Source organism: Ambystoma mexicanum, chromosome 3q (genome assembly GCF_040938575.1).
Source record: "Ambystoma mexicanum isolate Mex_15411 chromosome 3q, UKY_AmexF1_1, whole genome shotgun sequence".
In the NCBI taxonomy this organism is placed as follows: Eukaryota; Metazoa; Chordata; class Amphibia; order Caudata; family Ambystomatidae; genus Ambystoma; species Ambystoma mexicanum.
In genome coordinates, this window is record NC_090926.1 from 1,107,937,924 (window position 1) to 1,107,949,958 (window position 12,035).

The 12,035-nt window shown below is 43.3% G+C and overlaps 1 protein-coding gene across 2 annotated transcripts in view; it reads left to right on the forward strand.

Annotated features, from left to right (window-relative positions):
- Positions 1 to 896: 896 nt before the first annotated feature.
- XAB2 (XPA binding protein 2) overlaps positions 897 to 12,035 on the forward strand; it is a 711,598-nt gene continuing 700,459 nt past the window's right edge. For both annotated transcript variants that reach the window (XM_069603869.1, XM_069603870.1), the window contains exon 1: positions 897 to 1,013. In XM_069603869.1, coding sequence (XP_069459970.1) covers positions 987 to 1,013 — 27 coding nt within the window. In that variant the 5' untranslated portion in view covers positions 897 to 986. The remainder of the gene's footprint in view (positions 1,014 to 12,035) is intronic.

Consider the following 12,035-nt stretch of genomic DNA (forward strand, 5'->3'; position numbering starts at 1 on the left):
GTTTGCAGAGTGGCTTTGCGGGACGCAGGTTGTCCCGACTTTCGTCAGAACAACCTGCCTCCAGCCAAGCCACTCTGCAAACTGAAGTGACTATGGATACAGCGTGGCGCTGCCGCCTGCTGCTTTCTTTCTCCAGGTGGCTCTGCAGCCCTGGCTCCTTTTGAGCCTCCAGGTCGAGCTGTAACGCTCTGACACCTGGTTTAATTTAAATGCTAATGCTTTGTTCCTGGGGTCGTGTTTCATACATACCAACCCTCCCGATTTAGGTGGGAGACTCCCGATTTTTGTGTGAAAAATATTGCTATTTTTCACATTCTCCCGCCTAAAATGAAACTTTGCCCAATTAATTCCTATGGGAAAATCTTTGTTTCCCGATTTTTCAGACGTAATCTCGCGCACAGGTGGTTTGAAATGTTGGCATGTATGGTGTTTACAGTTAAGAAACGGGATGATCACCTCCCAAGGACAAACCATTTGCATTTCAATTAAGCCAGGTATTAAGAGCCATTAAACAAATTTACATTTAAAAAGGGGCGGGTGAAACGTGAATGAGTTGTGAAGTCATCGCTGCCTTGTGGGCAACTGTCCTGCAAAAGACTATCAAAGAGTTCACCCGCCAAAAACAAAATCGGGTGATTTCACCCGCCTTTGCAACACAAATGGTTGAGAGCTATGCTGTACATTGTTGGGGAAATTGTCCACCACATAACTCGTGCCAATAAAGCACTGGTTAATTGAATGACGTAGGTACATATCCTTTCCGTACTTTGCAAGATCAATGCTGTCGCCGGTCCCGAGCCAAAATGTCCGTCTCTGGGCTGCCAGCCCGTCCCAACATGGCGCACGCGCTGCCGCCAGTACTGAGCGAGAACTAAACGTCGCATGTCCACGCCCCCTTTCTGCGTCATCAGACACTGCCATGAGGATATTTACTGCAACCGTGTGTCTGTCTAGTGTGAAGTTTAGGAAGACCGGATTGTAGGAAGATGCCGGGGAAGCCCGAGCTGATCTTCGTGAGTCCTTGGAGGGAAAGGGGTGGCGGGGCACTACTGTCTAAGACTACAAGTCCCGGTGTTAGTAAAATATGTCAATGTGTAGTCCCAGGAAGGAACTGTTGCTTGTACTATAAGTCACTTTAATAACAGTTACTAAACTAAACAGTTAATAACAGTCCGCAATGCAACCTGGACAATGAACACACAACGCCCGGTCTATGAGTCTCTGCAGTCTGGAGAGGTTTAGGGTATTCTGCGATAACAAAATAAACCACAGGGTGTATTTGTGTTGAATCGCCAGATTACTCTCTTTCATCGGTACCTCAATTTTAGAAACTGGTCTTTTCGGAGACGTTTTATTAGGTGGTCAAAAGGGCTAAGTTGCTTGGCCATCACCCTGGAAACGCCTCATGTCCTCCTGATGCAAAAAAGTCGGTGAGATTTTTGGCTACAAAACATTAATAGTTATCATATGATATACTACGCTGCTGAGGTTCTGAGTCTGCTGCCAGATTTGATGACAGCCAAGTTCCGATCTGACTAATGAATCTTGTAATGCATTCTGTATTCGCTACAGTACATACCGTTTGCAAGTTCACTGTAACACAACTTGTGTTTTCACATTTCCTTAGGGAATATATTGATCACGTGCAATAGCCGAAGTTGAAATGCATTTATCTAAATTTGATTGCATTGACTGCCGAGAAGACTTGCTGACAGCAATGCTTATTATGCAGAAAAATCACGTGTTTGCGCTGGAAAACTAGTTGTAAAAAGTAGCACGGCATTGTTAGGGTGCAAGTCTAAGAGCTTGTATCCTCCAAACAAAGGGATCCCCCAAACAAAGGTGGCAAAAACTGAACAGCAGAGCCCTGATGTATTATCCTCCACGAAAACATAATGCGTGAGTTGGGAGAGGTGCTTAGATAGCCATCTCGGGCACAGATCCCAGCCTTGCCACCGCACGATGCTGTGATCCTGAACAGATCACCTCAACATATTGCACTGTGCAGTCTTGGTGAAAAGATTTGCCGTCTCATATTCTGGTGGCATTTTTGAGCCCTTTGCATGCTCCTTTTTTCGCGGTGGGCATATGATTGGGAGGTGCCATAGACAGATGAAAGCTCAACAAATGTCACAGGCCTCTGGCAAGCTTACATTCATGCCAATCTGTTTGGCATATTAAGAATAGTAATCTGAAAGTCTGTGTCAATAATTACCATGAGCAGCTGATTTTACCACAAGTTTCATTAGTCTGTTCATATGCTTACAATACCATATGAGATTGCTTTGGCCCCCAGCAGAAACGACGATTCTGGTACTTGTAGACTTCCATATATAAAGGAGAAAATAAAGCCAGAAGCGTGCTCCTTTTGCAGAACAACACGCTTGCAGCAGGATGTTTTGTTCTATATGAGTCAAGTTGGTTTATCATTGGATTTGTCTAATTTACAAGTTAGGTCTACAAAGCAGAGTATTATTTCACTTCTTGAAGTTCAAACATTCACAATAATTGCATCACGTTGTACGAAAAGAACTAAGAAATTGTCAACTGCCGAAGTTTGCATGCTGTGCTCATATTCCAGTTTCCAAACTTAAACTCAGTATGTGATCCTGTGCAACACGTTTCATCGTATTGGGCCAAACTGTCAACATTTCCATGCCTAAATATTTCAAAATTGTCAGCTCATGGGAGTGATGTATTGCAGAGGGAATGCTTTTCAAAAAAGTATCTCTTATGGTTTAACTGGTTATAGTGTTGTTTTGTATATCTTAATAGTGAGCATTCATTTATTGCACACGGTAACACTGCTTTAAAACAGTGGCCCACTTTAAAGACTTTGTTCAGATTACAATAAACTAATTCTGAACTGTGGCAACAGCAGCAAAGAACTCCACAAGATCGTCTCCTAATACGTGAAACACACTTGCACCTATTACCAAACCACCCCCATGCAAACGCTCTGCGACTCCCTCTTGCTACATTTCTACAACACTGCACTTGACAAGATTGCAACCCGTAACACCAAAATCTCAAACCTCACCCCCTGCCCTACACCTACCCCTCCTGATCCTGTTGCCCCGACGACCGCAATGCCAGTCTTCGACTCTTTCCACCCCGTATCGAGAGATGAGTTCCTAGATCTACTATCCGGCAGCAGACCCTCTGGATCCCCCCTTGACCCATGTCCTGCTTCTCGTCTGAAAGAAATATTCTCCTCTAATTGCGCAGGAGAACAAGCAAGGTCCATACTAAATGACTCTCTCACCTCTGGCATCTTTCCAGAGGCCTTTAAAATAGCGCATGTCAAACCACTTCTAAAAAAGGCATTCCTTGACCCTAGGAATTACAGGCCGATCTCCAATACCAGAATTCTCGCGAAACTCATTGACCGTGCAGCATACTCCCAGCTCAACCACTTCGTAGAATCCAACAAACTACTCAACCGCACTCAATCAGGCTTCAGGTTGCGCCATTGAGCTCTGCAGACTCAGAGGGTTGTGCAGCGCTGATTCTCCATTATCTGTTAGCAGCCTTTGACACCGTTATCCATTCCATCCTCCTTGACCGTCTCCACTCCCTAGGAATCTGTGACTCGGAACTCAAAGGGATTGCCTCCTTCCTCAGCAACAGGAAACAAATCGCTTTCCTCTCCCCTTTTCTCTCAACTGCCTGCGCTGTGAACACTGGGGTACCCCAAGGCGCCAGCCTCTGTGCTCTCCTTTCAACCGGTACCTGACCACTCTACCAGGAATCATCCACGCGCACAACCTCTTCTGTTACAACTACGCCGATGATACACAAATTATCCTAAGAATTCCCAAAACAAGCTCCAACCCACGTCCCGACTTTGAAGCTTGCCTAAGTGATATTGACCGATGGATGACAAGAAACAACCTCCTTCTGAACCCAGATAAAACTGAAATCATGGTGTGCGGCAATACTGCCCTGCTCCCGCAACCACTCCCATGGCCCCCCTCACTTGGGAACTCCCCCTCTCCCTCCAAAATAGTCAACAACTTTGGGTGCACTATGGAGACGGGCCTAACCCTCTCCCGTCAGATCAATAATGTATCCAAATCCTATTACTACCACCTCAAACTCCTTAGGCGCATTTTCCCTTACCTCACCTATCCCAACAGACTCGCCGCTATTTTGTCTGTTGTTATGTCGAGACCGGACTATGTCAACTCCTTATACCTGGGAGCACCAGCATACCAATTTAACAAACCCCAAAGAGCCCAAAATGCTGCCGCCACACTCCTTCTTGCCCTAGGACACAGAGACCACATCTCCCCGTTCTCTGCACCTGTGGGACGAAGGGCCACTTTCAAAACCCTACGCATTACCCACCAAGCAGTGCACAAGACCGGGCCAACATACCTACAAGAGAAGATTAAATCCTACCTCCCATCACACACCCTAAAATCAAGCACTGCCCTCTTTCTAGTGATTCCAACCTCCAATTCAGCCAGGAACAGAGGATCTGCCTTCTCAACCTTGTCTCCAACTCTGTGAAACTCACTGCCCCCCACACATTCGACACAACCAAGACTACATGGCCTTCCGCAATGCTCTAAAAACCTGGCTTCTTCTGTAAACCTGATTAGGACTATCTAGGGCCGCTGAAACCCAGCAACACCATGAACCACTACTTCAATGACAATATATTGGAACGTAATTACAGCTTGCAGACAAATGTTCGAGGAGCTACCGAGCAAAGAGACCACTGAAAGCGACTAATAAGTCACCAAGTCAGAAATAAAAGACGGATACCATAGATGACAACCGTAACATCTTGCAGGCATTAAGATATGTAACTGCTGACTATCCGCTTCATGAGTCTCCTACACAGGCCTAGCAGCCTCCTGTGCTATCTCCCTCTGAGTGCAGTTTCTGCAAAACACTAGAGAGTGTAATCCGGAACAGTGGGCTTGTAAGAATAAAACATCCACTCCAAACACTGACTCTCCTATCACTATGCTCACTCTCTCCACCAACACACAATAGAGTGCAGCTATACCCCTCAATCAATTTCGGCCTAGTTGCTCAAATACGAACAATACTCCATGAACACCTCAACATCCTGCTAGAAAGCAGCTATACCCCATGAAAAAATTGGCCTATCTGCACACATAAGCGTCCTACGCAGGCCTAATGCCGCCAGTATGCAGTCTTGGAGACCAACCACCAGATTGCACACATTCAACTGATCTTTCAATACCACTGCACCTAATGTTAGCATGCAGCTACCAACAGGCAATTACATCAGCTGCTCACATATTGAGTGCACCCAAGCACCCTATGCTACCCCACTCTCTGGACTGACCTGGACTACGGTCCCCAAGGGCGTTCAACCCACAAGCGCTTTGAGATCATATCAATGATATATAGAGCGCTATATAAATACCAAATAACATAACATAACAGATTAAAACTCTATCCTGATAACTATGTATCCCTCAGTATCTTTTCCTACCTCATTGCTTCAATTCATTTTCCTGTTTTCATGCTCGAGCACTTGCATGTTCTGTGAGTCTGCTAGATTGAGTTCTGTATGCATGCTGGGTTTTGTGTACCTTTTTCATATGGCAGCTGATGTACGTTAATATCACGAAAACCAAAATCTCTAACTACAAAATCACGAACACAATTGGTTCACGTTTTGTAATTCGAGTTTTTTTTTTGTCCCCCGCATTACATGTTGTGTTTGCGGAGGGCACCCCCGCAGACCAAAATACTTTTTTAGGAAAGTGGGGGGGCACCCCTGCAACGTCCACTCCCATAATTCTGTATTTTGGAATACAAGATTTTTGGAGTCCCAAAATGCTGGTCTTTGGGTGATGCAGGATTTTAAATACGGTATTTTCATTGAATATCCTATGTTCTGCATCTGTACTACAACTCGTATGCCTTTCCCTGTGGTTGCTATTGTCAAAATGTGTCCTGTACAATTGCTAGATTACAAGTATCCTCATCACTGACTGCTATTGTTGCCCTTAAAATGCTGCTTGCTTATTATTCCGATTCCAACCTGGATGAAGAGGGGTCGGGGATGTTGAAGAAGACATTTCTATTTTGATCGATGTCTGGGCAGCATATCAAGTTTCGGGTTGTTACAGGTATTTTATTATGTGGTTACTTCAACCACGGTTTTGGTTGACTCTTGTAGGTCATACGACATAGCTTATATATGATGGGAGAGTGTGTGGTGCAGGCGGAAATTAGTGTATGGGAGGAACCACAGATAAAAACAAATCATATGATTTATAAGATTCGACCACACCGGTTCTCGAAGTAATTGTGGTCGAATTGGCCACATAGAACTGATTGGGATGAAGATCAATTCTTGATTCCCTTTATTCCTTTGGCTTTGATATGAGAGCTTGCCCTCCCCCCCGCCTAACCTCCCAGTACTCCCAAAACCCCTAAGAGGATTCTGCATCATTTCCTGGTCTCGCTGTGTGATCTTCCATAAACAGATTAGATCCTTATTTGTCTAAGATTTCGGGGTGCTAAAATAGTATGGGGAGTTAGGAATGACTGTTAGTTATTTTTGTACAAGTATTATTCTCCCCATTGGCTGGGCCTACGCCCACCAATGTTCCCTTAATTATTTTCCTCTTATGTGCGGAACAGGGTACCTTTTGTGCGCACTTTATTTTACATGTGCACAACTGACTAACCAGGTAAGCCACTTTGTGAGCATGTGTAGTTAGTGAGCTACCATCTCTGAAGAGAGTTTGGAAAGGAATTACCTTTCCAAACCACTATAATTCTTTACAAATCTGTGTAAAATGTTTATCTTGCAACACTTTCTCCAAACACATAGGCTAAAAAAAGAAATATTTGATATGTGATTATAAAGCGTCCTCATCAACCAGTTCAAGACCTCAAGATATGCAACAGTAGCTAACAAAAGTACTCCTGTGCAAAGAAAAATGTGTGCTTTATGCCACTGGAAAAACCTGCATGTGTATTATAAAAAAACAAATATTGCTTTTAATGACGTATGTTGCTATCAAAAATAAGACCGGATACAGTAAAGGACAGATGAAGGCAACTAAAAGGAATGCATCGGAAAAAATTCCAATAGGAGTTCATGTGCCACTTTAATGAAGTGACTCAAAGCCCAGGAGAACATACCTCTCATAATTTGTGTAAGGATGATAATTGTATCAGAATAACTGCACCATAGAATATGGTGATCAGAATTCCCTGGCTTCTGCTGGCTATCCACATTATGCTGTCCTCTGAGTTACTCAAAACCAGCCTTACAGCTTAGTCATATACACCATCCATTTTTAATCCCTAAAAACAGAACAATTTGCCCAATAAAAATGGGAAACAATGAACACATAGTAACCAACCCCTGGCTTTTGCCCACAAATCTTCACTGATACTTTTTCAAATCCGTGACCAGCAGAGCAGTGGCATAGGAAGGAACTCTAATAATATTTCTGACTGATCTGAAGACAAATGATACGGGCAAAGAATATCTTTTAATAAGCATAAAGTATCCCTGTTGGCAAAGCTAATTACTTTGTTTACTCCCTGAAAACTCATTTCACTCTAAGTAGGAATCACATTCTTATCGGAGCCTTGCTTGTAACCCTGATGTAGGAAGTAAAATGACAGGGCACATAATGCAGCCTATAGTTTTGTCCACCCTTCTTCACCAAAGCCTAGACAAAATTCAACAAGAGACTTACTGAGGTTTCTTATAGAGCCCTGTTGAAGTAAATCACATATGCCTTTTTAGATTAAGAGGTACAACAGCTTGAGAGCCTTCATCTGTAACTAGGGATCCCTCTGTAATTCTCTGTTATCAGTTAAACCAGATGCAGGGGGATGCTACAGTCAATAAACACAGAACACGTGTTTGCATTGAAATGCCCTCAGCAGCTGAGCATAGAAAGAAACAGAAAGTGCAGTTATCTAGAGTGTTATTAATGTTTCCTTTCATTCAGCAAACATATGTTGTACACTGTACTGTACTGCCGAAACAGCTGACTTGTTTTTATTTTAAAGTTACTGATTTTTTTCTTCACCCACAAGGAGTGTTCTCCTGTGCCCTTTCACTCGTACCCCTCTCCGGCTCCTGTGCTCGCCTCCAATACTAGTTGGCAGGGCACTATAAAACATGAGAGATTGTAACAGTGAATACTCCCTGGGATATTTCCATACACGTAGTACTTTGGAAGCAAAACATATTTAGTGCCTCACAATGATACTATATGCATTTTTAGAACATTTCATGAATCTGCAGGTACATAATTATTTTGCAGAGCACACATGATCGTTTGCCACTTATTCCACCCTTATATTGTTGGCTAGGATGATGCAGCTGTAAAGTGAAATCGTTTTTGTATAGCAGTGAGTTACAATATAATTTGTTAAGGTCTATCCCAAAGCAACTCTGAACACTTAGAAAAGATGCAGATTGTGTGAAAAGCATTGTACTGTCTGAATATCCGTTGCCCCAATACTATAGACGAGTAATACCTGGCATAGCCCATACCCATTATCTCTTGCAGGCCAAGTAAATTACATTGCAATGTTTCCCTCCACTAATATGGTAATGTTAGCAATGCCAAAGTTGGAGACTCTGAGCATGACATTTGTCTACTCAAAATCCTTAGGGAGCAAATTAATATTTGAGTTGTTTAATCCGTGAACTTAAAAGGGACCCCTTCAAAGCGCTTGCGTGACATTTGTACTAAGAATAGGAAGCACAGGAGGAGGTTACACATCCAAGTAGCCTGTTTACCTACATTCAGTATCTGATATTTGAGATGATAATTGGGTTACATAGTGTGGTTGATGCTTTTATTATTAATATTATTAATCTATTTATTCAGCGCGGACCTGGCTTTAGGAATCAACAGAGTGCGGGAAGCATAGAAAAAGGGAGTGAGAGCTAACAGGGGAGGGCAACGGGGGCCAATTTGCATCAAGGGATCTACAAGCAACCAGGGGAGGAGACAGTGCGGGGCAGATCAGAGTCTCGGGTACGGTGGGGAGTGGAGGGTGTGTGGACCTATGTGTTATGTGGGAGCCATTCCTTGACGGGGAAGGTCTTGAGCTCTTTCCTGATCTGTAGCAGCAACAGGGAAAGTCTGATGTTGACGGGAGGAGGTTCCAGAGTCTTGGAGCATAGATAGAGAAGGCTGTTCTTCTCGTTCTTTCCTTCCTGCACCGTCGGATTTTAAGCTTTCACATTTCCTTACTTCTGGCGGATTACAGGCCTCTGGAGATGCTGAGCTTCTCAGTGAGGTTGCTTGGGGACATCAGGGTGACAGTCTTGTAAATGATATGGGCTGCCAGCGGAAGCCAGTGCAGTTAGAGGTGGGTCAGGGTTGAATTTCCAGAGTCCTTTCATGAGTCATGCAGCAGCATGCAGGACACATCTCAGGGGTGCCAGGGTAGCCGCTGGAAGGTCTTCCAAAAAGGAACTTTTTATAAGGCACCCTGAATAACAGAAGTTCATGTGCTTGAACGTTATTCAAATTACAACAAACATAACATAATTGGATGTAGTTACATGTCTGGTAACCTTTCGCAGAGCCAGGAGAGGAAGAGTGAAGGTTATCTGGTAATATCTAAATATGTTTTGGTGTAGAGGTTAGAGTAAGCGTGTGGTACGAGTAAAAGCATAGGAGTCATGGGTGGGGAGAGAATAGTATTTGGTTAATGTGTGCAAGCATATATCTTAGATTATTCTGTTAATGGAGCCAGTTTTTCATATTAGTTTTCAACCTCTTGTGTGTGTGTTCTGTTTTTACGTTTTATAGGTTTTTAATGTCACACTTGCATGGTAGGGTAATGCAAATGAGCTGCACTAGAATATCATGATTAGTTTGTTATTTTACTAAAATGTAGTTGCATAACTTCCATTGAGTACTATTTTTTTAATGAGTACTAGGTTTTTAATGTCACACTTGCATGGTAGGGTAATGCAAATGAGCTGCACTAGAATATCATGATTAGTTTGTTATTTTACTAAAATGTAGTTGCATAACTTCCATTGAGTACTATTGGTAGTCCAGTTCCAACTCCTGTTTGGTCATGCTGGGGTGAAGTCATGCCATTCTAACATTGTTCCTAATTTGCCAAGGTTGAGGTATCTTGCTGTCTTTCACCTTGCTAACAAAGGTCTTGTAGATCTGGATTGGAGTCTGTGTTCTAGTGCCATGGAGGTGTATAGGGAAAAGAATAGGAGGGGTTGGCACATCTGCATAGAAGTGGAGTGGAAATGGCAATTGTCATAAAATTATACACAGCAACTTGCTGGGTGAAGAAAAGATTTGATCCTTGAATCGGGCTCTGTTGTGACCAAGGCATAAAAGATTTGTTTTGTATGTTCTTTTTTGGTAGAAGAGTTTGGAGTCTGTGTAGAAACTCGTAGGCATGGCTCTTGAGAAGAGAGTGGGCATGATGTCTCCGAGTTGCATGTTGCCACACAATCCTGGAGTTGGCTTCCATTTAAGAAATCTGTTTTGGTTTGGTGTTTTGCAGTTTGATATATAAGTTGATGCAGACATCTAGTTTCGGATGGTCTCCATGCAGATTCCGAATATATGAATGCATGGATGTCATTTAGGGGTCGCCAGGGGTCACAACTGCAACCTCTGAGGTCTCCCTTGCTACTCCTGGGGTCTCCCTTGCTACCCGTGTGTGTGATCTGAAGGTTGCCTGTTCGACTCCCAGCAAGGTAAACTAAGTCTTTCATTCTGGTGAGGTTAATAAATGAGTACCAACACAGGTTGGGTGATATTGTATGTATATTTGGTCTATATGAAGCGCTTAAGCATAAGTACACATCATTATCGTTTGCCCTTGGACGCCTGCTTGCATTCACAGTGATTTGGTAATATGGTGATCCATTCTTGTATGAAATGTATATCACTTTACAGTGATATCGTAACCATATTTTTCACAGTGTACTTAGAAACAATGCTATGTGATGCCACTTCCTGTTTTGTCGAGCGGATATTATGTCTGGACATTATTGCTTCCATAGAATAAATATAATTGAAGAGGGAATAGAACCTTGGTAGGAGTAGCCCCTTGACAGGGATGGGGAGTATTTACCGATGTGAATTGATGGGTGGATAGTTATGTTAAGGAAATGTGTAAAGCGCAACATATACCAGCAAGGGCATCAGGGGTCTTGGCAGAGAAAGTATAAACAGGGACAAGGCAGATCCAGAAGAGAAAAGGAGAGTTTAAGTCTGATTCTGAAAGTGAGATGATCCTGTACTAAGCCACTGACACTTGAGCGCCGGACACGAGGAACAGAAATGTAGAGTGTAGAAGCAGATCGCAGGGAAACATACTGAGCAAATTTAGCCTGCAGATGCGCTGGACCACCCTTATAAAAGGCCTGATGAAAAAAGCACTTTAAAGTTAACCATACTAATGATTGGAAGCCAGTGAAGAGCATCAGGAGCAGTAGTGGCCGAAGAGAGCTGAGGAGCCTGCAAAAGCAGTTCTGAAGGCTATTAAACAAATAATTAGGTTGGGCTAAATAAAGAGAGTTACAATAAACAAAAGAACCAGTGATAAGAGAGGAGATGACAATCGGACGTAGGGAGGCGGGGACAAAAGGAAGGACCTTACACAGGACACAAAGCTTGAAATGAACAGTTTGACAAACCGCACTCACCTGAGGGAGAAAAGACAGCAAAGAAGATAGTTTAACACCTATGTTTTTTATAAAAAGCGTAGGGCAAGGGAGAAGCTCAAGCTCGGGTGGCCAGAAAGCACTGGACCACAGGGAGGCGTCTGGATGAGAGCAGATTAAGAAAACCTCTGCTTTGTCCCAATTACGGCAGAGCCAATTGAGGGCCATCCAAGCATGAATGGCTGAGCGACAGGAGCGGTACTGAGTGGCTGTATCAGGATGACCAAGGTCCAGCTGCATCAGAATCTGGGTATCATCAGCATAAGAATAGCAGAGAAAACAAAAATAGTGAATAAAATAAATGAGGATGAATCTAAGCATTAAAAAGAAGGGGCGAGAATGCAGAGCCCTG